A 27,567-nucleotide genomic window follows, 5' to 3' on the forward strand; every position below is an offset into this window, starting at 1 on the left:
CTCTCTCTCTCTCAAATAAATAAATAAAATCTTTAATTAAAAAAAAAAAAAAGGTAAGAAAGAGAATGGGTTCTAGGGCCAGAAAGTCTCGGTTGGGGGGATCCAGAACGGCCCATTGAGAAAAACAACCTCACCCAGCGCAGCTCATTTGTGAAACAGCAGCACCTGTGTCTCCCTTGGTGGGTTGTTGAGGGTGGGGAAGGTGCCAGCAGGGCAGGCACACAGGGAAGGCTGTAATTGTTAGCATCACAGATGCCCACAGAGAGGAAAGTGACAGCTGTAAGAGGCTTGAGACATCTCACGGTGCTGATACCTCAGATCATTTTACTTAGCCAGTGGTTTTTGCTGTTTAATTTTTTTTCAAAAATAGCATATACCCCTCTTGAAGAAATAATCGAAGATGTTCCGTCCCTCTCCACCTACTGCACCACAACGGAACTCTGCTCCTCCTTAACGATATTCATTCTTAACAGTTGTGTTTTTTTATTATCGAAGCCTTTTATCCTTCACATTAATTATTGTTATACAGCTGCATTTATATTCGTATCTTTTAAAGATTTATTTGAGAGAGAGAAAGCGAGCAAGCACAAACAGAGGGAGAGAAGCTTTGAGCAGACTCCCTACTGAGCAGGGCTTGAAGACGTGGGGATACAGCTCGCCACCCTATGAGACCATGACTCTGAGATCGTGACCTGAGCCAAAACCACAAGTCAGACGCTTGACCGACTGAGCCACTCAGGCGCCTGTGTGTTTAAGAGCATTATTTAAAACTGAATTCCGTATCATCCATAACACACGCTTTGTTTTTCTGTTTTACTCTTCAGCATCTCTGAAATTGGGGGTATCGTACGAATGACAGCATCAAACAATGGCCACGAGCCTTTTTTTTTCCCCACGTTTTAACGTCTGCTCTCTCACAATGCTTGTTACCCTCTGCGGTATCTGAGAACAGCTGAAAGATGGTAGCTCTTACACGGCTACACAGATTGTTGTATGGGTGGGCGAGGTTTTCTTTCAAGTCACCTCCCGCCCCGGACATTTGGGTCGTTTGTCCCTCTCACCCCTTGCCACGATCTCGATTTTCCTCTTATAAATCCAGCTGCAGGGAACCTTCGTGTGTGCGTCTTATATATACCTGCGGGAGAAAATTCCTGCAAATGAAAATGCTGGGTCGGGAAGTATGTGCACTTTAAATTTACTGTATTACTCTGAACTTATTGTGCAAATTAGCGCTCACCTTGGCAGCATGTGAAATGACGCTTTCCTCACACCCTTCTTCCACTGGGTATTTGCAGGCTTGAGAACTGTTTTGGTGTTGTTGTTGTTGTTTTTAAATAAAGACATTATTTATTTACTTGACAGAGAGAGAGATCATAAGTAGGCAGAGAGGCAGACAGAGAGAGAGGGGGGAAGCAGGCTCCCCACTGAGCAGAGAGCCCGATGTGGGGCTCAGTTCCAGGACCCTGAGATCATGACCTGAGCCAAAGGCAGAGGCTTAACCCACTGAGCCACCCAGGTGCCACTTGAGAACCGTTTTTATCAGATGGGTGACAAGAGTATCTTACATGCATCTCACTTATTTCTAGGGAATTAGATAATCTTTTTCATGTTTTTCCCGTCTTTCATGTTCAAATGATGGGCATTTCTTTGTCAGTGAACTGTTTATCACATCCTTTGTCCATTTTTTTTTCCATTGGACTTGGTGTCTTTTTCTTATTAATTTGGAAGAGCTTTGTGCATATTCCATTCACAAGCCCAACATTTGGGTTATGGTACGTATGCTTGTCTTTCTGCAAACTCCTTTAAGGAGATTCTGCACATATTTCCATTTTCTTCTGTCCCTGTTCTGCTCCTGTGATATTAACTAGTTACTACATATATAAATCTGACAAGCCGTGCCTTTGAAAATCAAATTTAATTGACATAGCTTTTGGAAGAATAGTCAAGTATGTTGTTGTCAGGAATTAATCTTAGAATATTGTATCAGTTATTTTTAACTAAGGCTAAACACTTTTTTAAAATTTTTATTAACATATAATATATAACATATATTATATTATATATAATATATATTATATACATAATATATATGTATATGACATATAATAATAATATATTGTTAGCCCCAGGGGTACAGGTCTGTGAATCACCAGGTTTACACTTCACAGCACTCACCATAGCACATACCCTCCCCAGTGTCCATAACCCCAACCACCCTCTCCCTACCCCCCCACCCCGGCAACCCTCAGTTTGTTTTCTGAGATTAAGAGTCTCTTATGGAAGACTAAACACATTTTAAATGTAAATTTGAACGAATATGTGTGAACAAATACATACTGTATAACATTTTTAGGAGGGTATGGGGTATCAGGAAAAGAATGGTACCCATTGGCAAATTTTAAAAATAATTAAGCATTGCTAATTATAATAGCATTATATAATTATAATAACTAGCCTTGCCACACTCTTAATTTATATATGTATAGTACAGTACTTAGGATAAATTCTCCAGAAAGAATCTCTAGCCTATAGTCCACCAAATCCTCAAAGTCAGTGGTTTTCAATCTTTTATTGTTTAAACACTGATAATTTTTTGTCCACTGAATAAGCTGAAGTATGTAAATTCATTAACCTCAAAGATGCTGGGGGAACTGGCTGGGAGAATAGCTATTGGGCTCTTGAGGTATCTGTGAAGGACCCCAGGGTTCCAGAGAACACATACTGAAAACTGTTGTTCTAAACGGTTTAGTTGGAGGATAGGAGTAAGTTAAGCAGGGAGTTAAGTTAAGCAAGTTAAGTTAAGTAAGTAAGTTAAGCAAGGAGTATTTCTGTTACATCCCTACGATTATGGTCTTAGGCCCCACTTAGGAGTCATTCATTCTGAATCCACAGAGAAGGTCCACAGCAAAATTAAAGAGGTTTCCCAGCAGTCCCCCGACCAGCCTGCACTGCCTGCGTTAGCCCCTGACGTTCCGGCTGCACCTACAGCAGACCATCTCCTGCTGGCCGTTGCTGCTGGAATAGAGTCACTGAGGGGAGCCAGGGCACAGCGGTCAGCACAGGCGCTGCCTTGGACTCCTGCTTGTGCAACTTATCTACAGAACCTTGTTACCTGGTCACTCTGTGCCTCTGTTTCCTAAAGTGAAAATAATTTCACCTGCCTCAGCACTGTTTTAAGAATTGAGTAAGTTAATACAGGAACACCTAGAGGAGTCTTTGACAAGCCGGAAGATAGTAGCAGCTGTTGCTGCTTACTGCTGAGTGACTCAGGTCAGATGCCTTTTTCAAATGTACCTGAAATCAGAGGGTCTTATAAAATATACAGTTACCTAAGAGCATCTGGGCATGAATGAAGGACAGACAAATGCAGAAGTAATTGTCCTCATAGAAGACTTGCTTTTCGAGACAGCTGCTTCATAAATATCAGTGGGCTTGCCAATGACATGTACCTGGAAATCTTATCAAAAACCACATTATGGTTTTTGGGTGCAAAGAGGTGAGCAGGGCTCAGCATTTCTAGCACGTCCCAAGATGACGCAGATTCCGCTGGTCCTCAGACCAGCACGCAAGATGTTCGAAAGACATCTAAGAGCATCCGCCTTAATTTTGTTAAAAACCAACTTTAAAGCTGTTACCAATTTTCCAGCGAGGAAACAAAGAATGTGTGATTTTCAAACACATTTCCTCATCATTTCTGTCACTGAATCTTTTAAATATGTTGTTCATGGATATCCTGAGAGTCGAAAAGGACCACATCGTCTGTGTGTTAGTATAAGCACTGGATTCATCCCAGCCTCTCGGGCACTGAACCGTCCAGTTTCCCTAGGAGCTCAGCACTGCTTCGGGGAACAATTAGTTACTGATGGAAACAGTGCCGGGGAGCTTGAGGAATAAATCGCAGCTTGTCATCAGCCTCAAGCATTAAAGTGCGGTGTCAAGTAAAGCCTTGGCTCTGGAGCAGGCTTTCACACTTCTGGTCCAACAGGTCACGGGCACTAATTCTTGCTAAGGCAGCAGCTCCGTCTGAGAATACTGGTCGTTGGAGAGGGTAGGGAGCGGTTGGTTCAGTGGTGTTCTCTGAAGTTCGATGGCATCTTGAGGATTGGTACCACATGCCGGGGAAAGGCGTGGAGGGGTACACATTGTGTCCAGGCAACTTTACATGAGGAGAATTGCAGAGTCATATAATTCAGTATGTTCCTGGGGCCACTTAGGTTCCCGTCTTCATCCTCTGCTAGATGGAGGCCAGACACCGGGCATTAGCTGAGGTTCCAGATGACTGAGGGCGACCCTGCCGGTGGGACAGCGCGTCGTCTGTGGACGGCATCATGTGCCTTCAGCCTTCCCGTCCTAGTCTGGAGGCCTCTCTCCCCTCACTCCCACTCCTGCCTCTTCTTCTCCTTTCCCTCTCCATACCTTTGGGCGCTGCCTGCTTTTAAAATGTTTGAGGAGAGGGGGCCTGACCTGCTTTGGGAGGACCCACAAGTTTGACTTATTTATCATGATGTCTCATTCGGGACTCTGGGAGAAAAAAACACTGTTTGGAAAACCAAGTCAGGGAAAACAAACTGTTTTACCCACATCATTAATAGGACCGGGAGAAACTATAGCTTCAGAGCCAGGGGATAAGGGTTAGCCAAATGAGAGCCGGTGTCAGAGTCATCAGCTCTGCGTCCGTCTAGCACACTGCTGCGAGTAATAACAATATATATTTTACAAATTAAGGGACTAAAGCAAGGCAGTAATTCTTGGTAAGTAAAACGTGGTGATGCCTTGCATTTATCTAAAATGAATTTTTAATATTTTTATTGCTGTTCATAAAAGCATAAATTTAAATTTTCTGGAAAATGTACCTATGAATTGCAAGATATATGGGATGCTGTTATCACATGGAAATAAAAACCCATTAACCCACATGTAAAAGAAAATTAGACACACTTGAATACTGGAATCTAAAATACCCAGGGCTGCAGTGCTTGAGTGGCTCAGTCATTAAGCGTCTGACTCTTTTTTGTTGTTGTTTTTTTTTTTAGCTCAGGTCATGATCTCAGGGCCCTGGGATCAAGAACCATGGGAAAGGGGAGGAGGCCCCCTCCATGCTCAGTGGGGAATTGAGAATTGAGAATTCTCTTCCTCAGGTCCTCCCCTGCTCAGGCTAAAGTGTTTGCATGTGCACATGCACATGCTCTCTCGCTCTCAAATAAATCTTAAAAATAATAATAGGGGCACCTGGGTGGTTCAGTGGGTTAAAGCCTCTGCTTTCAGCTCGGGTCATGGTCCCAGGGTCCTGGGATTGAGCCCCACATCAGGCTCTCTGCTCAGCAGGGAGCCTGCTTCCCTCTCTCTATGCTTGCCTCTGCCTGCTTGTGATCTCTGTGGTCAAATAAATAAAAAATAATAATAATAATAATAATAAAAATGCCCAGGGGTCCCAATGTCTATAGCTATCTCATTAAAATTAGGCTTCTGTTAAATAAATTACCAAAATAATTAGACGTATCGTAAGTAAATTGAAGATAAAGACTTAAAGTCCTGACCTAAAACTGAAGAAATTTGATGGGACCCTTCAGCGTGTTCGGAGAGTGCCACCTATGGGTAGTATGGTGTACTGCACTACAGGTGTTGGACCCTCTGAAGTATTCTTAACACCTAACGTCAGGTGTGGAAAGGTGAGAGTAGTTTAAAAATAAATAAATAAATAAGCCTCTAAGGAAACTAGTGCTGCAAAAGAGATGGGAAAATGTTAAAACAATTTTTGTAAGATACTAATATTAATCAAAATGAGAGGAATGGTCCTCTCAGTTTTGCTGAGAGAACAGTTGGGAGATAGAAATGTAGAGATACATTTGGTGCAGAAATTCTAGTTCTGGAGATACAAATCATGCTTCTACTTGAGTGCTGGGAGTGGGGGAAATGTAATCATTACAGTATAAGAAAAATTTGAAATCAATTCTGTCATTAGGGAATTTTTAAACTATTATATGCAAGGTACAATTAGGAATAAAAACTGTGGTTGAAAAGCCATCTTAAATTATTTATAGTTTACCTGTTTTCAGTTTTAGTTAAATTACTTACATATTCCTTCCTTCGTTTCATTATTTATTACACACCTGGATGCACCAGCCAACAAATTTGGGAACAGGTGTACAGTTTGCCTTTTACATGAAGTATAATTTTAATTGTGTAAATCTAACATACTATACAATTATCTTACTAAATTAGAAGAGCTTTTTCCCAAATGTTGTCTCATGCTAATGTGTACATGATACCCTTATTTAATAAATTCTCTATTTGCTGCAACACCAATTTTTTTAACACTTCCTGATAGCTAACCTACCCCCAATTTTTTCATACGGTTTTGCAAAAGGGAAAGACTTTGGAATCTGATTCTGAACAACTGAACTGGTGATTTCTTCCATATCCATGTCCGGCTCTTACATATTCCCAAATATCTCTGTGTAAGAAGTTTCATAATACCTTTGGAGGTGTGAAGGAAGGCAGGGATTTGAATCATGGACTGAACTTGAAAAAATATCATAACTGGGCAGTGGTTCCAAAGGTCCTTTTAGCAGTCATGGCTTAAAGCCTTTTCCAAGAAACATGTTTCCAAAGAATGTTAATAAAAACTTCGGAACATCCTCCAACCGAGGCACAGTGAGTGGTCACTGCCTTCAGCTGAGGCAGCCCAGGGATCTCATTCCCTTTCTGGCAGTGCTTCAGTCGGCTGCCCTGGACAAGTTACTTTAGTTTCCTTTATCCAAAGTGGAGAACTCTTGTGAGGGGATATGGTAATTAATACTCTCTGAGTACAAAAGCATTGATCATTTTTGATCAGAGATCCTGAGTATGATGATTAAAGGAAGTGTAGCTGTTAATAAATTATAGTGGAGCATTGAAGTCGCGCTGGAAAGATATAAAAGGCCTCCTAAATTCTGGCTACTAAACCTGCGCACATAATGTCTGCCGTAGATACGTCGAGCAGTAAGTGGCCCCGTTCCCGGGGACATAATCCATGGTATCCGTGGAACTAGGTTGAATGGGATACTATATGGCATGGCAAGTGAGCAATTTATGTTTCTTACGGAAAAGATGTATTTACTTCCTCTGTTGCAGAATAAAATTTAGTAGCAGATTAGGCACACACAGCTTTGTGATGTAATCATTACATCAGCTTTCTTGCTTGTCAAAAGGCAGCGGCAACAATAGGTCATCCGAGGGTTAAATGTGATGAATGTACGGGAGATGCTTGGATCACAGGAAATGCTCTGGAGATGTTAGCAAATCAGAGCTTGTTCCAGGAAATGAGTTGAGCTAATGCTTCTCCCCACTGCTACCTTTTATTCGGTGCTAGAAGTCTTCTTTGAAAGGAGGCAAGAATTAAAGACAATGAAAAATTGGAAGAGTGTTTGGGGACTCACAGAGTCAAAGGACTCGGTGAATCCCAAGAGACGCTGCTCCTTTCACGCCCTTCCAGTCTCCAAAGCTACGAATATGTGAGCTAAGGCAGGCTTTATGGCTGGAAAGGATCATTTAATGTTGGCTTTTAAAGGAACATTCAGTGTGTTCAGTGTATCCATTTTTTTTTTAGTAAAAAAGCAAAATAATGTTAGAACCTAGATTTTCCTGAGAATTTATACATTTTGCCCTGCTCCTTATAAGTCCATTATGTTTATAATAAGATCAAACTTTATTTTCTGATGAACCTTCAAATAAATCAAGGAAGAAATAAAACTTTCCTTTAGAGTGACTTCTATATCGAAATTGTGTTAACTCTCTTAACACTTTGGTCTCCGTTTATAAGTTTTATCTATTTGATTTTCTCTCCAGCACTTGATATATACTGGAGAGGTCAGCCCACAATCCTAATAAGCGTTTTCTTCTTAAGCAGCTTTTATAAATCTAATAAATGAAACTTAAAATGACAACTTTAATTTTTAATAAGTTTAAATCCTGTTTACCAACATAATCAAGTTCTCTCAATTCTCATTCAGCACAAACCCTAATCTAAAGTCAGCTTTATTTCAGATTAAAATCTTAAGGTCTCTCTGTCTGATTCTCTATTACATGGTTCTCCAAAACATTATAAATATACAAAATAACAAAAACCTCATTCTCAAACCTTAACAGAAGAGTATTCCTATTCTAGACTTAATGTACATCATTACTAGCAGAATTTCCACCTCAGGCCAGCTGAAGTCACTGGATAGAAAGATTCATGTCTGTGATTGTCCGTCATTAGAGAATTAGGACCAGCGCGTGGGGTGTGTATAGTCCCATGGGAGTCTGAGGGTCCGTGTGTGATATGCTGGGCACATTTCATTCCTTCCATGTGAGCGGGGTTTCTCATCTATTATTTTTATAATCAGTATCCTTTAGTACAGGGGCTCTGAAGAGAATAATAGGGCAGATAAAGTTAGGAAAAGTTTTTCTCCGTCTGCACGTGACTCCCTGTAAGAATCAGATACCTGCTTCTCAAGGGATGTGCTCACCCTGTGGGGAGATTCCCCACCACCCTGACAGCTGAGACTGATGATTAACTTCCCTTGTGCCTGTAAGGTAGGCTGGGGGGGGGTCAAAGTTCTCCAGAAAAACTGACCCAATAAAAGAGAGAGGGATTTCTTGATTGGTTGATTCATTCATTCATTTATTATAAGGAAATTGTTCCCGTAAACATAGAAGCTGGTAAATTCAAAATCTGCAGGGTGGGCTGGCGATGTGGGACGTTTGAGGGGACCTCAGGCTCCAGGTCACAGGCCTTCAGGCAGGAAGAGCCCAAGGGAGTGGGCTGTGGGCTGGAGAATTTTCTCTCACGCAGAATATCATTCTCTGTTCTTTTCAACGACTCAGTGACTCAGTCATTGAGGACTGAGTGAGGTCTTGGAGGGCAATTTGCTTTATTTAGACGCACCAACTTAAATGTTGATCTCATCCAAAAACACCCTCACAGAAACGCCCGAAACAATGTTTGACCAACTACATCAGGGCACCCCAGGACCCAGCCAGGTTGGCACATGAAATTAGCTATCACGAGTGGGATTGAGAAAAAGTTAAATATTTGCATTTTGTGGGCCTTCTGCACTGCCCCCTGAAATCACACTCACGGAAGGACCTTAGTTTTCAGTTCTTTCCCCTCCGCCATGCATGCAGGGGAAGGGCGGGGAGGAGGTAGTATACTTAGCGCTTAGGCAGGGCCCCATCCCCCCACCCCCACTGCTCAGAGGGCAGGTCAGACTGTGAAGGAGAGAGGGGACTTGAGGGGGAGAAGGAGTCCGCAGGGATGAGTGACAGAGAAGCCTGCTACAAAGAGGAGGGTCCGTGCCTCAGAGGAAGAATACTAGAAATGAAGCTAAAAAGTGCATTTTTAAAAACAACCTTGCTTTGGGCAGGTGCATCAGACAAAGAGAAAGCACCAGACAAGTCAGTCACATTCAGGTTAAGATCATACGTTGTAGTCACTGTTTAAAAACATTTTTTACGAAAAAAATAACATAAAAACATTTTTATGAAAAAAGGAAACCTGGTGTGTTTTCGGAGTAAGGACAGTTAAAAAGGAAAAAGAAAAAAAAAAAAAAAAAACGAATAAACACGCCAGCGACAACCCAGCCCTAATGGTGGGGAGAATGGACTCCATCTCCTGCCGTAGTACTGCAGACAGCTCTCTGGAGGTGTGTCCTGGAACCAGATAGTCCCCAAACCTAGTGCCCTGGGGTTCGGGAGCCAGCATGGGTCTGGAACACCAGCTGCAGACCTTGCTAAACTGCAAAGCGGAGTATTAACTCTTCTGAGAACCGGTGGAAAACGATTGTCTCAAGGGCTCCCGAACAATGAGAGAACAGTTCGGTGTGAGCAGAATTTGATGACAGGATTTCCATTTGGGGTCCTGAGCACTTCCCGAAACTTCAGTTTGCACACAGCTTGGACTTTGCGGTGTTCGTTGTATTCAGTGCTTATTTTCTTAAAAGCTGTGCTGCCTTGAAGGGCTAAGAAGATATTTGGCCCCATTCTTATATAAAATACTCTGAACAGAGAGTCAATTTGATTGCGATGTCCTGTTAGAATCTTTCTCCTTTAGAACCAAAGCAGAACAATTAAGACATACACATCACATAAGCCATCTGCTGACGAAAAGCAACACTTCTATTTTTAATGAACAAGCGTTTTCATTTTTCTCAAAAATACCATGTTTAGCAACTCGGGCTTTCTCCCTTGAAATGAGAGATTACAAATAGGCACTCAGTTTCTAGAAACACCTTTTCAGTGTTATTTTCTGTTCAGTGATTTGCTCCGCGTGGAAATTTTGCTTTCACATACTTTAAATACACTTTGCTGCTGTGATGATTCTTTTCCCCCCTCTGCAGTGATAAGAGGAGTTGAAATGTCCTCGGAGGAGAATGAAATGTGGTGAATGGGGCTGTGGCAAAGCCACTGCACATAATTATTGAAAGCTGCATTTTATGTTTGAGGTTTTGAATTCAAATAACATTGTGCTTATTCTGACCTTTTCTTAATTGAACTTATGAGACAGCTGTGCTTAGAACAGAGCTGCTGGCCACCCGTGCCTCTGACCTCTTGGCCAGAATAGGCAATCCTGGCAGAGCAGGGCCAAGGGGAAGTTTATCTGGTCTCCCTTCAGGCAACACCCAGATTGGGCCTGTGATGTTTGGGAGAAAAGCATGGAGAAAGTGCTTAGAAAGCAATCACACTCTTGTCTTTGTGCTGACACAGATCTTCAAGGAGTAGAAGCTAGGGAGGGCACTGTTTTGGCTCCATATCAGTGGCCAGTATCTTAAAAGAGAAGCAAGTTTCAAAAGATTAGCTCACTGGGGAGCTTAGGACACAGCATGCCTTCCTCCTGCTTCCTTCTGAGATTCAAGTTTCAGTGGCCTTCAGAGCTGTTGTGAACGGTTGTGCTGGTTGTGCACTGCTCTACTCTAGAAGATGCCATTCACATGGTCATCTGTGAGCACCTACAGAGTGTAGCTAAAGAAATCACTGCCAGGAGCAAGAGCTACTGAGATGTTCTCTGATTCTGAATAGATTCAGAGGGGAAGGTAAAAGAGAGTCATTTCAGATTAAAGTAAATGACAATATATAGGAAAATCATCTTTAAAAAGCTCAGTTTTACTTTGTACTGAGTGGATAATAATATTGGTTCTGTTTGGGATTACTTTAATATTCTATAATTATCTAGAATTTGCCCTTCAAATTATAACAGATTTAACAGTGCATCTTTATCTCATAACCTTGAGATATGTATTTCAGAATATTAAGCTAGTTTTTTTTTTTTTAAGACTTTATTTAAGAGAGAAAGACCAAACATGCAGGGACGGGGCCGAGGAAGGGAGACGGAGAAGCAGGCTCCCCGTTGAGCAGGGAGCCCAATGTGATACTCAATCCCAGGAGCCTGAGATCATGACCTGAGCCAAAGGCAGATGCTTAACTGACTGAGCCACACAGGCATCCCTCAAGCTAGTTTTTAACAAATATTAATACAGCTTTCTTTGCTTCAAAACTTTAGCAATATTAAAATACTATACTTTGAAACCTAATCACCTTTACCCTTATATTTTAATAATTTGTTTTTGGCAAAAGAAAATGTTATATTTTGAGAATTTATCCTCACTTGGTCTTTGGAATATCATTAAATTTTTCTGGACCTTCCATTTCCTCAGCAGAGAAGTGAATGAGAGACTAACCTTACAGGTTACACTGACTTCTTACAGTGTATTAAATTCCATGATTGTCCATCATTCTGGAAACATCTAGGTGAACATCACTGAACTCGATACCGGCATCTCGTGGTGTTTACATTCTATCACAACCACACGTTTCCATGACAAGTTGTCTTCCCTGGATTCTGCAGCCTAATAGTAAAGATTTTCTATTCAGGATCATAGACTATGTAAACTAGAAAGGACCGCAGAGATCAATTAGTTTCCTCATTTTACCAGTTAAAAATAAAAAGGTTAGCTGAACTCCAGTATTATTTTTGTTTCTCATGACTTTTTTTTTTAAGGTGAAATTCACGTAAGAAAATTAAGCATTTGCAGTTTACTTTATTTTAAAGTAGACTCCACACCCAGTGTAGATCTGAACATGGGGCTTGAACTCACGACCCAGAGATCAAGACCTGAGCTCCCATGAAGAGTTGGATGCTTAGCTGACTGAGCCACCCATGTTCCCCATAGAATTTTCCATTTTCAAGTGAACAGTTGAGTGGCATTTAGTACATCCCCCGCATTGTACAACCTCCCCCTTATTCTGAAGCACACACTTAGCTCCTATTTTAAAGTAATTCTTACTTGGTTAATGCAAAAAGAGAAGACCCAGTGTATTCCTGATACATAATACTTACTAATTTTTGTTGTTTGTTGCCTTTTCAGATTGTCACTGCAGAGTGATATTTTTTTTAAAGATTAGTAATTTGACAGACAGAGATCACAAGTAGGCAGAGAGGCAGGCAGAGAAAGCCTGGGAAGCAGGCTCCCTGCTGAGCAGAGAGCCTGATGTGGGGCTCTATCCCAGGACCCTGAGATCATGACCTAAGCCAAAGGCAGAAGCTTTAACCCACTGAGCCACCCAGGCACCCCTGCAGAATGATATTTAAAGAGCAGGAAAAAAGAAAATAAAATGGTATAGGTGTCTTACAGTTGAAAATATGAGGGCGGGGGGGCGCCTGGGTGGCTCAGTGGGTTAAAGCCTCTGCTTTCCGCTCAGGTCATGATCCCAGGGTCCTGGGATCGAGCCCCGCGTTGGGCTCTCTGCTCAGCGGGGAGCCTGTTTCCTTTACTCTCTCTCTCTCTGCCTGCCTCTGCCTACTTGTGATCGCTGTCTGTCAAATAAATAATTTATTTTTTTAAAAGATTTTATTTATTTATTTGACAGAAGGAGAGAGATCACAAGTAGACGGAGAGGCAGGCAGAGACAGAGAGAGGAGGAAGCAGGCTCCCCGCCGAGCAGAGAGCCCTAACGTGGGGCTCGATCCCAGGACCCTGGGATCATGACCTGAGCTGAAGGCAGAGGCTTAACCCACTGAGCCACCCAGGCGCCCCTGTCAAATAAATAATTTAAAAGAAAAAAAAGAAAATATGAGGTAAATCAGTTGAGAAAACGAGCATATTAAACTGCCCTCTTGTTTGCCTGTGTATTGTACTGTTCGGTCTTCTCCTATCAAACATTGGAGGTTACCTCATTCCCGTGTCCCCTGTGATTGCCTGAATGTAAGACTTGAATGCTCTATTTCCAAAGCCCTGGGTATTTAGAAATGGGGAAAACTCTTCATGCCGTCCTTAATAAGAAATTCACAAGAGATCAATCATTATTTCAGGGTTTTCGTATGTGGCATGATTTAATACCATTACAAGTGTATAAATTTTGGATCCAGGTTTTAGAAAGCAGAGGGAGCCTCCACTTTTTGGCATTCGTACCCAACTAATCTGTCTCTCCGGGAGAGTCTGGCTAAATAAACAGCAATCTGTTGGAAACGCAAAGAGTGACTGAACTTGGAAGGGCAGCGTTAGGTGAATGCTGGGGTGGGGGAGCCCGGCTGGTCTGTGGTCCATGAGTTTTCCTTAGAGCATTAACATTTACGGGAGTCCCGCAGAACATAAACCCTGCCAAGACTTTAGACTTCATTACCTCCCTGTCCTCGACAAGTACAGTTTAATTGAACATTAAGCAATTTGATCTCTTTCACCTAATAAATCGAGCACATTCAATAAACATAAATCCTGCTAATGATAGAGCTGACCCTGGTGGGGCTGAGCTCATCAGCGTTCATGGTTATTACTCTCCCTGGAATTTCAGTCACAAATGCTTATTGCCGAACTACATACTTACCTGGGGCTTACCGTCTAGGGAGCGAGCGCACTGAATAATTTTCTTTGCAGGGTTTCTGGAAAGGCAGCTGCGGAAGAGAACCTGGTTTTGCAGATGGACCAGGTTTGATTTGAATCTCTCACCTAAACTAGGATGAGTGACAGGATAAATCAGAAATAAAAGGAGTTAACTGTGATAATTTCATAGGGTGTTCTGAAATGGAATGAAAAATGTGTGCAAAAGCTCACAGCAGCTCACGCAGGGGAACTTAATTATCCCTGAGAGCTCACGTTCCTTTTTCTCCCATGTTCCTAAAGAAGGGATCTAGAGTAGCCAGTGTTTACATGGTACTTTTTTGGTTTCTCTTAAGCTTGCCTTTTTTTTTTTTTTTTTTTAAGATTGTATATATTTATTTGACAGAGAGATCACAAGTAGGCAGAGAGGCAGGCAGAGAGAGAGGGGGAAGCAGGCTCCCTGCTGAGCAGAGAGCCCGATGAAGGACTTGATCCTAGGACCCTGGTGGGATCATGAACTGAGCCGAAGGCAGACACCTCACAACTGAGCCACCCAGGCGCCCCTCTCTTAAGCTTTCTTATCCGTTAACATATGCCTGTGACTCTGAGTTACCTTCCTCCTCCCCTTCACCTCGCTGGCCTCCGCCCTACAGATGCTCACCTCCAAGGTGAACCTTCCTGGCTGGCTGCTGTCATCACCTTCTCTGTGGTCCCGATCAACTGTTGCATGTGTCACCGTGTATGCACTCTTGATCACAGCATCGTTGTGACCTTCCTCTCTCCCATATCCCACCCTTCCCATAATAACTCTCCATGTCTGGCGGAATGAGTGAATGAGTCAGTCACAGAATGAGACAGTGACTTGCCTTTAAGAGTGCAAGGGCAGGTACCCTAATCCTGATGAGCAGATGAAGCTCAAAAAAATAGGTCCAGTCTGAGGAACTAGAAAGCAGAAAAGCAACACTAGGACCCAAGACCTTTGACTCTGGGTCCTTTTCCTTGTTAGTATACCCTGTTTTCTCTCATAGTTCAGCAGGTTTTAATATCCGGGAAGCAGGGTTACAGCCTCTTCCCCAGGCTCTGTGGGTCAGAGTTTTTTTCTGAGCAGAATCTTAGAGACCCCCACACCCACCCCAAACAGGTGTCCAGCTCCTCAGGATGTGACATGGCCGGTGGAATGCTCACACAGTCCTCTGTCGTCAGTGCTGGCTGGCATTTTCTGTCATTGGCGCCTGTGTTTCTAACCTCAGAGCTTTTGCTGATTTCAGTCACAAATGCCTGTTTATACTGCGCATGCGGAAAGGCTCATTCCATTATCCCTGTCCTCTCTCCTCTCCCTTCGTGTCCTGCTTGTGCGTCTGTGTTTTCCAAACACCATCATCGATCGGTAATACGTGTGGAAGACTCTGAGAAAAACACCCACTCGAGAAATTTGAGCAAAATATGACCGGTTCTTATTGTAGGAGAATCAGTCCTTGGTCCTCCTTTATTTGAAAATAACGCCCTTCAAACTTCAGAGCCCTGAATTTTTAGCCTCGGTGTGTAGACAGTGAAACACAGCCTCGTCCTCATTTCTCAAAGCAGCTGGCTTTAATCTGTCTCAGGACTAAAGCTTCACCTCCCGGCCTCCTCACATGCCAGAGTGGCATGGTGGCGTGTGACGGTCCAGACCAGCCCTGCAGATGGGCCTGTCATCAGGAGAGGAGATTTCCTGCCAGGATAGAGTAAAGTGCTTCCCAGGGCTGCTGACAGCAGAGGCCCCAGACCCAGTGGCTCCAGGGGGTAATTTCTAAACTTTTTTCTTTTTTCTTTTTCTTTTTTTTTTTTTTCCAATTTAAAATCAAAGCCGCACCATCTGTCATAGGAATCTTCCATGCCAGGGAAAGGAGTGTGATCGATGGCCTGGATCTTGTTTAGACGAGGTTGTGACGGTGTCCCAGGCCGTCCCATGTGTGTCTTTCATAGCTTTGAGCAAGACCTTCTCATTTGTCCTTGGGGTGAAGAATGCACGGCAGGGGGGGTGGCTTTGAGGTGTGAATATTTCCATTTCCTGTTCATTTCACATTCGTATCGGGCTAGATCCCAGATGAACACATTGTATGGTGGCTCAGAAATGGCATTTGCCTCAAGTATTAGCTTTGCTAAGCCAACTTTTCTCTGTAGCCATCCCCAGGCGACGGGGCACGTAATCATCATTGATGTGTTTAAGTAAAAGGTGTTTTAGAGAAGGCACAGTATGTGTTCATCCCCACACGCTGAGCTGGGTGAAATGGAGAGCTGAGGGAGTCTCGTGTGCTCTCCTGGGAAGTTGTAGAAATAGTTCAGGGATCTGCCTTTCCTGGGTTCTGTACCTCCGCCCACTACAGTTCACTGTGTCCCCAAGCTGGAGTGAAGCCATGTCCCAGCCCTTGGGATCAGCAAGGGCATGCATCTCCAAGCTAGAAGGGGCTCTGGTTGTGGCTTTGGGGTGCTCAGAGGCCCAACAGGTGCTAGAAATGATGCCCATGCTCAGTTCCTGAAGGGGATGCCTTGCTGAAGTCTCAGAAAATTCTGTGATTCTCCAGTCGCTCCCCTGAAGAAGATAAGTCTGTGTACTCAGGACCTCGCTGAAGGATTCAGGCATATAATGAGAGTTGCTGAATGTCAGTCCCCTTCTCTGAGGTCCGTTAATCTTGTATTTCTTTTTTTTTTTTTTAATGATTTTATTTATTTTATTTGAGAGAGAGAGAGAGATCACAAGTAGGCAGAGAGGCAGGCAGAGAGAGAGAGAGAGGAGGAAGCAGGCTCCCTGCTGAGCAGAGAGCCCGATGCGGGGCTCGATCCCAGGACACTGAGATCCTGACCTGAGCCGAAGGCAGCAGCTTAATCCACTGAGCCACCCAGGCGCCCCTAATCTTGTATTTCTGCTCTCACTGCCTGAACAGGTAATTCAGTGTGTCAAGGGAGCAAATCATTCTGTCCCCTGTTGTTTGAGATCAAGTCCATGAAGACATCTTCCTGTGTTGACTGAGCAAGAGTTTCCCTCCATGTATTTAAAAATTCCAAATAAGGGGTGCCTGGGTGGCTCAGTGGGTTAAAGTCTCTGCCTTTGGCTCAGGTCATGATCCCAGGGTCCTGGGATTGAGCCCCGAGTCGGGCTCTCTGGTCATCAGGGAGCCTGCTTCCCTCTCTCTCTGTCTCTGCCTGCCTCTCTGCCTACTTGTGGCCTCTGTCTGTCAAATAAATAAATCTTTAAAAAAAAAATTCCAAATAATTTTGAAAGAATATTTAAAAGCATCTAGAGCGTGCTTTATTGCTCTATATTTTGCTATGTACTTTTTTTTAAAAGATTTTATTTATTTATTCGGCAGAAAGAGAGAGAGAGAAGCAGGCTCCCTGCTGAGCAAAGAGCCCGATGCAGGGCTTGATCCCAAGACCCTGAGATCATGACCTAGGCGGAAGGCAGAGGCTTAACCCGCTGAGCCACCCAGGGGCCCCTGCTATGTACTTCTTTGCCCGCTGACGACTGCTTTTACCTTTTGCTGACACTGAAACTTGTTCTTTTACTATCTTTGAAAATCCTTCTTTATTTGCACTTAGCGATTCTTCCCTCTGAGATAAATCAGAACCCCCATTTCCTTGGTGATTCAAAATTCAGGATAGTTCCGTAATGCTATCTCATTTTCATACATCAGTAACCCAGAGGTAGACAGATGAGAATTGTTACCCCTGTGTGACAGATACGGAAACAGAGCCCTGCCCGGAATGGCTAAACTGGAAAGTAAGTGGTCCAGTCAGGTTTTGAGCCCCAGCTTCTGGCTCCAGAAGAGCCCATGTTCCTCCCGTCACCCCAACGCTCACTTCACCCTTGACCCTGGCCGAGAACGAGAGCAGATGTGCACGACAGGAAGGGCGGCACAAATGGATTAGGGTAGACCCGTCCGTGCTTCCAGAAAAATAATTCAAAGTGCATGTCCTGGTGATGATGGGAACATAGCGCATCTCAGATACGAAAGAGCGTATGTTTCATGCAGAAATCGTGTTCTGATAACTGACCAAGACTGTTTTGAAATGTGGAATGTTTAATGTGTAAGAGAAAGTAAATCAGCAAAGGACAGTAAGTTCTAGAATCCCAAAAATGCATGGATGAGGAAGAAAGGGCAGGGAAAGAAGATTCGGTGCATCCCTGAGGTCCCCCCCATCCTCCCCTTTACCAGCCCGGGTCCAGTTAGAAGCCCACCTTAGGAACCGCGTGGTAGTGCCCAAACACAGCGTACAGCTTGCTTTCTTGACGCCTTCGGGCAAGCTCTTTCAAATAAATCCCAAATACCTTTTCTGGCAAAGTAGATCCTACTCGTCGTCTTCATTTCGGGTCAGGTGCCCCCTTTCCCAGGCAGCTGTACCTCCCCTTCATACTTCCCTGTGGGCCCTTTTCTTCTGCAGTGCCGGCTGGTGAGGTCTGGGAGGGGAGGGACCCACTCATTTCGTGGAGGAGGAAGGATGATCTAGGGGAAGACCCAGGCCTAAGGGCTAGGCAGCCCTGAAGGACCCAATGTCATTCAACAGTTCAGGACCCTCAAGGCTCAGCAGGGCCTCCCCACCCGGCAGATGTCAGCTAGGACCGTGCTCAGCCACCTCCGGATTCAGTTTTACAAAATAAGAACATGAATTTATTTTTAATACCTGCTCTTGATCCACAAGCGTTGCTTGGGTGTAAGATACTGAACCCTCTCCCTTTCGGATATACAACAAACCTACAGAAAATGTCAGGAAAGAAAATGACCTCAGCTCTGGGAACCTGTAAACACTCCGGCAGTCTTGCTCTCACGGGGAAATCCTTAATTCTTTTTCGAACTTGAAGTGGAGGCGACAACCATTTGTGTTCTCTTTGTGGATTTGGGGGCAGGGGGAGTTAAGGGTTTTTTTTCCAGGTTTAGCTGTTTCCTTAATGAAATTAATATTTCTTCTGAAATGGTTTCGTTGAGAGGTGTTGGCGTATCTGGGGTCCGTATGCTGTTCCTGGAATGCTTTCATACAGGGAAATTTTGAGGAAGGGGCAAACCATAATCCTACCAGTCCAGGGTCTTTTCTGGCCTTATGTTTCCTTTGTGCAGTGTGGGGAGAGGATTGTGTGCACATGCACACACACACCTTTGCCTCCTTTAAGTAGGGACAGAGGGTGAAAGAAAGCCCGAGAATTCACACTATTGCCCTACTGCATTTCTTTTTCTTTTCTTTTTTTTAAGATGTTATTTATTTATTTGTCAGAGAGAGAGAGTGCACAAGCAGGGGGAACAGCAGGCAGAGGAGCCTGCTGAGCAAGGAGCCCAATGTGGGGCTCGATCCCAGCATCCTGGGATCATGACCTGAGCCAAAGGCAAATGCTTAACCCACTGAGCCATCCAGGCATTTCTGGCCTAGTGCATTTCTTCAGTTTTGTACGTCACAGGAGGAAGCAGAAGAGATGAAAACTCCCCCCAATTTGCAGTCCAGGCAAGTGTGGCTTTTGCTTTGTGTGACTGTCCTGAGTGTGTCCATCCGGTTCTGGGGCCTCCAGACAGAGCTCCCCAGTTCTGGCAGAGCCTCTAAAGTCTGAGGAGCCCCAGGATTTTCACCATCCTAGATAAATCCTTGGGCAGTATATTTCGGTGCAACATGTATCCAGACCGTGAAGCGCCCCCTTCTAAATCTCTCTTCTCTAGACCTTGCTACAACTCTGCTCCAAAACTCAAGCAAGAGCTGAGGACTGTGAAATGCCTTGCATGCTCAGTAACCCCGGAACATCTGGAAAACCAAGATCCTGTGCACCATTTGGGTCCTGTGAGGGATCTACTGGAGAGTTTGGAAAGTGGCCTTGGGGCTGGCCCAGCTTAGAGTAGGAATATGGCCTCTGGAAAGTGGTAGCTGTAGAAGGATCTGTGTGGGGTGTGGAAGAGGTAAAGGCATGGGATTCAGAGGAGCTGACACCGTAAAGCGGAGGTGATGATGGTGTCTCTTCGTAGGCCGGTGCAAGCGTTTCTGTGCCTTAATGTGTAGTAGGTGCTTAGAACGGTGCCTGGCACAGAGCCAGCCTCCTAGACTGTGAGCTACTCTTATTGCTACTGCTGTTACTACACTAGGACAGTCGCCCTCACTGCTATGGTAATACTTTGTTCATCTAAACCCGGCCTTGAGCATAGAATTAGAATAGTCACAATACATGGGGCGCCTGGGTACCTCAATGGGTTAAGCCTCTGCCTTCGGCTCTGTCATGATCTCAGGATCCTGGGATCGAGCCCCACATCAGGCTCTGGTCAGCTCAGCGGGGAGCCTGCTTCCCCCTCTCTCTCTGCCTGCTGCTCTGCCTACTTGTGATCTCTCTCTCTCTGTCCAATAAATAAAAAAGATCTTTAAAAAAAAGAAAAAGAATAGTCACAATACAGGCATCGTTGCCAGGTTGTGTTATTTTGGTATCACCAGAGATCCAACTTTTCTGTCCCTTCTGAATGAAAACGAATGTCCCTGTCGGTAAGAACAACTGTACCTTCACGGTGATAACACCTGACAGTTGCAGATAAAGTCTTTCCTCTAAAACGCCTGCTGTCCTCGGAGCGCTGGCTCCTGTCACAGTTCCTTACTCTCCTGGAACTCGGCCTACCACCGGCTCAGCCGCTGCGTTTGGTCTTCCATGTAGGATCCGAGTGACGCCCTCCAGCAGGTCATTGTGTGCGGGGCGACTACAGCTCCCCTGAAGAGTATGGAGACAGCTCTAGACCCAGTGGTGCACATGCAGGGGTGGGGAGGAGGGGGCTGGCCAGTCCCTGGTGCTCTGAGCTGTGAGGGGTGTACCCGGGTGCCAGCAAACGGCCATGACGTCTCACGCAGCTTGTCATTTCCTTCTCAGACGACTATGCCCAGCTGTGTAACATCCCCGTCACGGGACGCCGGCGCCCATATGGACGGGATGCCTTGGTGGACTTCAGCGAACAGTACGCTCCAGAAGCCGATCCCTACTTCATTCAGGACCGTAAGCCAAACTTTTCAGTTCTGTTGAAGCTCAGCTGTGGTTAAAGGTTACCCAGTGATTCTCAGAAGGGAACCCCTAAAGTTTAAAAAAAAAAAAATCTCATATCCATAACAAAATCATGTCTTTATCCATTCCATGATGGTCTAACATAAGGGGCAGGGTTTCTTGAAAGCCTGGGTATAACTGCCATCTTATTCCCACACAAGGAAATGACATGTCAACTGTGCCAAAATACAGGTATTTTAGAGTGGGAGGTCAAAAAAATTGTGCTTCTGGTCAGAAATTGTGAGAATCCACTCAGGGTGGATTTATTAAGTAAGCAGTGATGCACGCTGGCTTCTCCAAGATTTGTGTGCAGAGTTTTTTTCCGTGGAAGGTGGAGTGTGCCTCTGGGATCCCTGATCCCATTTAGGAAAAAAAAAAATGTCTGACAGTTAACGGGAGTGTCCTGGATAAGGAAGCCACTCAAGCTAAAGGTTTCTCTGGGGGAAAGCCACAGCTTTTCAAATTCCAAATGCAGTATTGGTAAAGAAGAGCTTGCCTCACTTCAAGAATGGGAACGGGGAAGTGTGGATCCCAGCTGCCTCGTCCACATCTCCCAGAGGGGCCCTCCTTGCCGTGAGGAAAGCGACACCAGATTTTCCAGGCAGGGAAATCCCTGCAGACCGGGGAGTTGGAGTTAGGACTTTGGAGACACTGCTGAATTGCAGACACAGTGAAGCCTTTTCTTTCTTTGGACCCTGTTACCTGTGAACAAAGCACACTGGCCATGACCTGATTCCCGAGGAGCAACCCAAGCTCTGTGGCTACATTTGGAGTAACTTCAGTTCTGAGTCAAAGAGTATTTCCTTCGTTCCCTCCCCTTCTCTTTCCTTCCTCTGCCTTCCTTTGTTTTTTTGTGTTTTCTTTAAGGCGGGTGTTGATGGAAATATATATTGATCTTCACCAGAATTAACAGTGCTTCATGAAAACAGCCTTGTATCTGTCCTGCCAAGTTGATTAACACAGCCCTGTGTAACCCTCACCCAGGTGTAGAACATTACGAGCATCCATAAGGCCCCTGAAGCCCTTTCCCAGCACCCCCCCCCGCCCCAAGCATAACCAGTCTCCCAACTTCGAATACCTCTGATTTTTACTTTTAATCAACAACATACAACCCTGCACTACTTCATGAAATGTGTCTAAAGACACCCGACAGGTGTAAGACTGTGCACTTACAATTTCTGCACTTAACCTGTGACTATGTTACAAGTCAACCGGCATCTACCTTTAAAAAAATAAAAAGGGAGAAGAAATATTAAGGTTGAAAGAAAGCCCAGCTGGCCTGTGCCATAAATCCCAAGTAACAGGTTAAGTCTCTAAGCAGCTATGTATGCCACAGTCATGTGGCTCCTGTGTGCACTTGTCACATTAGGTAGAGTCCAGATTCCAGGAATCTTCGAGTTGAAATGTTCTGACTTGTGTACTTTCTTTCTTCTTCTTTTTTTTTTTTAATGCTGATGTTGCTTTAAAACTTTTTTCTAATCCACTACAAATGTTAAGCGTCACACATGTTGGCGTCACATCAGTTTCCTATTTAGCAACATAAGAAGCTGAGATGCAGTTCTTAGACCTTGACCTTTGACTATGTCAATGGCCTTTAAACTTACAACAGGTTATGAGAAATAGCTCCTCCTTCCCAGACCAGGAGCAAGGACTTTCTGGCCCTGCTGAAGAAATGATTGTATTGGGTACAGAGTAACGCAGAGGGAAGGCTGAGGTTTCTTATCTCCTGACTTCTGGTTATTTAAGAAAGTTGAACTGATAGCTTGGGGGTAGCTTTGGTTAAGGCAGTATTCTATAAAAGTAGAATCTCCTAGAGCAGAAACCAGTTTTTTTTTTCTTATAAAGGACTAGAGAGTAAAAATTTCAGACTTTGCAGGCCTGCGAAAGGCTCTGCTCGGATATCGCGAAAGCAACCATAGACAGCATGTCAGCGAATGGGGATAACTATTTCAGGACAATGGTATTTATAAAAGGAGGCAGCCAGCCATATTTGGAGCAGGGGTTGTACTTTGCAGACTCCTGTAGAAGTATTTTCGGGAGTCTGCTTGATGTGTGTGTTTAGGAGTTTTCAAAATTTAATTCCATGTTTTAATTTCTGTAATAATAAAAAAATGTTAGTATTTATAAAGTCAAAATGATTTTGCCATAGTACCTAGAATTTGAAAATATTTTCATAAATTAAGACTTTATTTTCTAAAGTATTTTTCAAACTGGCTTTGGGGCCCTAAAGACAAAATCTGGATGGCCTTTCACTTTTTCTTTTTCTCCTCCTCAAATTTTTAAAAGGGCCTGTCATAGATGTGTTAATTTTTTTTTTTTTTTTAATTCATTTGCCAGAGAGAGAGAGAGAGAGAGAGAACAAGCAGGGGGAACAACAGGCAGAGTGAGAGGGAGAAGTAGGCTCCCTCCCCTCAGGGAGCCCAGTGCGGGACTCAGTCCCAGACCTCCAGCATCATGTCCTGAGCCAAAGACAGACACTTAACGAACTGAACCACACAGGCATCTCTCAGTGTGTTTTGTTGTTGTTGTTGTTGTTTTAATTTTAAAATCACTTGAGTTACACCTTACAGCCCCGCATAAGCAGTGATGTTTTGCTGCCCCCTGCAGTTACACTGGAGAATTACTTCAGAGGCCCGATGGAGAGTTATAGTCCTATTTTGAATTTTTTTTTTTTTCTTCAAAGCGGACACATGATGAGGTTCAGAAGTGGGATAGGGGGTGGGGGGAACGGAGAGCCTACATCAACAGTGTGTCCGTGTCACCATGGATTTATATTTACAACTTTTCTCTCTAGAAAGAGAGCTGAACACTCGAGATGCCTGTTAAATCTGTTTTTATATTACTAAACGCGAGCTCTAAATCAGTTTAAAGATATCTGAACTATAAAAAGAGCCAGACAAGGACTTCTTTGTTTCCCTTAAAAAAAAAGATTTTTGGCTTTCTAAACACAAGTATGATGTACTTTTCTCATTTATCAGAATGTTTCGAGTCCCTTTTACTGTCTTTATCCTTTGATCTCCTGAGAGCCCTTTTGTAAGGCTCATTCCAACGCTAGAGCAAACAAACAGACTTTATGGGGCAAGGCCAGCCTGGCTTTTCACTGCTTTCTGGGGAACTCCAAGTGAAAAACCACAGCCTAAAATTCTCTACAGATCTTCTGAGCAAATGTCTATTGCCCTGTGATAGTGACTTCCATTGGTTCCATCCTGAAAGATGTTCTGCCATTTGCCCTACTGAGAACTCAGGAAATTTGGAATTTTATTTATTTATTTATTAAGATTTTATTTATTTATTCAATAGACAGAGATCACAAGTAGGCAGAGAGGCGGGCAGAGAGAGGGGAAAGCAAGCTCCCTGCTGAGCAGAGAGCCCAATGCGGGGCTCGATCCCAGGACCCTGAGATCATGACCTGAGATCAAGACCTGACTTAACCCACTGAGCCACCCAGGTGCCCCAGAAATTTGGAATTTTAGATAAACACTTCTGTTAAGTAAGGGCAAGACCAAAATCCATACTTTATCATTCTTTGTGATTTTAATATACACTATCAGAACTCAAGATGTGGGGCTACTCATGGACAATATATACAGAGTTTTTAATATCGTGTGCTTAATGTTTTATACAGGTATATTCAGCATAAAATTTTACTGCTATCTTGAAGGCATTTGAAACAGGTGTCTGAACCATGTATATATGGTGAACCATAACCTTGATAATTATATAGTTTAAAAGATGGTATAAGAGGCTGTGATTTATTTATTTGAGATTTACTTATTTGAGAGATTTCTTTATTTGAGAGAGAGAGCTAGAATGCAAGCAGTTGGAGAGAGAGGGAGAGAATCTTCAAGCAAACATCCTGCTGAGCTGAGCGCGGAGCCCAAAGCGGGGCTTGATTCCATGGCCCCAAGATCATGACCTGAGCCGAAATCAAGAGCTGGCCACCCCACCGACTGAGCCCCCCAGGCGCCACAGAGGCTGCAGATTTCTAACCTGGCTCCTGTCTTCTCCTTTCCAGGTTTTTTAAATAGCTTTGAGGAGTTGCAGGCTGAAGAGTGTGGCATCCTCAATGGGTGCGAGAATGGCCGCTGTGTGAGGGTGCAGGAAGGTTACACCTGTGACTGCTTCGACGGCTATCACTTGGACATGGCCAAGATGACCTGTGTTGGTAAGGGCGCTGTGTGTCCTCTGCCTGGTTATTCTTGCCCTAACATCCCCTGTGGCCAGATCGCATGGAATATTGAGTACATTAAGAGGGATCCGCAGTGTCGGCTTGGGAAGAGGAGAGACGTTCTGGAGGTGGTCGGTGGTGGTAGTTGCCCTGCAGTGTGAACATACCACATGCCACCGAACGACCCACTTAAAAGTGGCTAAAATGGCCAGTTTTATGTTTTGTATATTTGACCACAACTTTAAAAAATAACACTGACAGCTCATTTGAGAACTCATATTGTGGTACTTCAGGGGGAAAGGACAGAATGTTCCAGGTAATTAGTTGGATTCTAACAAGTAGTGTTTTCCGCAGTACCAACACCAGCATAAGGGATTGTAAACATCCAAAAACCATATAACTGTGGTGGTAATCATTCTGGGGAACGTTCCTCCTAAAACCCCTCCCCCTCCCTCCCTGCCTCTCGATCGGCCATCCCTTCTATTTTTAAAAGACTGGTCAGCATACCTTTGTTCTTCCTCCTGTGAGCCGGGCCACCTTCCAGGGCCTGGCCCTTGAATTTTTCCTCTTTCTCTGGTGCTTCTACTCCCTCCGGCAGCAACCCCCTTCCCCAGTTTAGTTTTGCTTGTCTCCGCTGGCAGTAGGTCTGGAAGAGAGGTAAACCTGGGTTATTACAGGTGTTTCAAGTGCATGGAAAGAAATCGAGCCTTTACAGAGGCTGCCTCGAGGGCTCTCCGCTCACTTGCTTGGTTCTTTTCCTGTGTATTCCTGTCGACCAATCTGAATGGTTTTTTCCATACCTGCAGAAAGGAACTTAGAAGTAGGAAAGTTCTTCCAGCTTTCTCGAGTTCTGACTCTAAAATGTCAAGCCGGCTGCATGTTCATGTTGTATTAAATAGGGAAGAAAATTCTAGAACCTCTCAGAGGTACAAAGTTGTATTATGTTGAGTATGACTGCAAGAGACAGTAGTGAGGAAGACTGTCCAGTTCACTGGCGGGGGGAGAGCAGAGAACTACCAGGCCGTGCCCGGCCGGACACCCCAGGGCCTCAGGTAAGCTCTAGGTTACCTCTCCTCTCAGAGTCGTTGGGGAGCTTGTTGACCTGCGTGGTTTGGCTTATTGCAGATGTAAACGAATGTGACGAGTTGAACAACCGAATGTCCCTGTGCAAGAACGCCAAGTGCATCAACACCGAAGGCTCCTACAAGTGCGTGTGTCTGCCTGGCTACGTCCCGTCCGACAAGCCCAACTTCTGCACCCCGTTGAATACTGCCTTGAATTTAGACAAAGACAGTGACCTGGAGTAAAAGAGAATCCACATAACCGAAGCCCATCTACTCTGCACTGTGTAAAGGAGAAGAGAGAAACGTATTATACTTGAGACATTGCCCCTAGCCTGGACCGGCGGAAGTACGGCCCCGTGGTAGAGCTGTGTGTGTCCTCGGAAAGGATCCAGCGCGAGCCTGACTGGTGTGTGACAGACGAAATGGACGTTTCTCTGAAAAACCAGTATATATAGTCTGTTCATATGTAAAATTCAGTGGAAAAGAGGCGGAACAGTGCTGTTATTTTAAACAGAAGGTTGTATTATGATGTTTTGTTTTCACTATTGCTTGATTAAATTCGGCATTTAAATAGTGGTGGAAATATTTTATATAATTTTCATTTTTTGGTTGTGCAGTTCCTTGGCTACTGTTTTTCTTCAGATTTTTTTTTCATTCTCAAGTGCACACGTCTTTGATAAAATATTGTTAAACTGTATTATAAGTGTTGTTACACAGGGTTATGTTATTCCTGGTCTGGAGCATTTTTTTTTTTTAAATCCAAACCGTCTGTCCTGTGGAGCAGATGGTGAATTTTGTTTCAAAACTTTTATACACATTTGGAAGAAAGTGCTTTATATTTACGGCGTATTGTCTGATTTTAATGTCCATCCTTAGCCAAGCTGCTAGTAGGCGTCCATTGGATCCTTTGCTGCATTGAAATGGAAGAATTAATGAGCTTACATTAGTATTATAATTGTGTAAAGTCAGCCCAGCAAAATTTTTTGGAAACTTGATGATCCCACCGTATTTACCATTGTATGTTAAAGCAAAATAAATCACCATTTTTTTTAGAAAAAAAAAAATCTACCTGAGAGTAACTGTCAGTGAGTATCTGTGTCCAAGTTGTATCCCCCTGCCCCACTGATTTTTACAAATGGTTCTCTAGTAATGTAAAGGCTTTTACAGGCTAATTATTAAATTTCTTAGATATTGTTAGGGACTGAATTGTGTTCACTCCCAGAATTTATATGATGATGTCCTAGCCCCCCAATACCTCAGAATGTGACTGTACTTGGAGACAGGGTCTTTAAAGAGGTAATAAAGGTTAAATGAAGTCTCTGGGGTGGGCCCTAACCCAGTACAACTGGTGCCCTTGTAAGAAGAGATGAGGGGCACCTGGGTGGCTCAGTTGGTTGAGCGGCTGACTTTGGCTCAGGTCATGATCCCGGACTTCCAGGATCGAGTCCCGCATCGGGCTCCCAGCTCCACGGG

At 44.0% G+C, this 27,567-nt stretch overlaps 1 protein-coding gene across 12 annotated transcripts in view; it reads left to right on the top strand.

Annotated features, from left to right (window-relative positions):
- The window catches only part of LTBP1 (latent transforming growth factor beta binding protein 1), a 399,079-nt gene extending 371,921 nt beyond the window's left edge, over nucleotides 1-27,158 (top strand). For all 12 annotated transcript variants that reach the window (XM_045079241.1, XM_045079243.1, XM_045079244.1 and 9 more), the window contains 3 exons: nucleotides 20,695-20,817; nucleotides 24,878-25,027; nucleotides 26,156-27,158. In XM_045079241.1, coding sequence (XP_044935176.1) covers nucleotides 20,695-20,817; nucleotides 24,878-25,027; nucleotides 26,156-26,337 — 455 coding nt within the window. In that variant the 3' untranslated portion in view covers nucleotides 26,338-27,158. The remainder of the gene's footprint in view (nucleotides 1-20,694; nucleotides 20,818-24,877; nucleotides 25,028-26,155) is intronic.
- The last annotated feature ends 409 nt before the right edge of the window (nucleotides 27,159-27,567 follow it).

This window comes from Mustela putorius, unplaced genomic scaffold (assembly GCF_011764305.1).
Source record: "Mustela putorius furo isolate JIRA1106 unplaced genomic scaffold, ASM1176430v1.1 tig00000281_pilon_pilon_pilon, whole genome shotgun sequence".
Taxonomy (NCBI): Eukaryota; Metazoa; Chordata; class Mammalia; order Carnivora; family Mustelidae; genus Mustela; species Mustela putorius.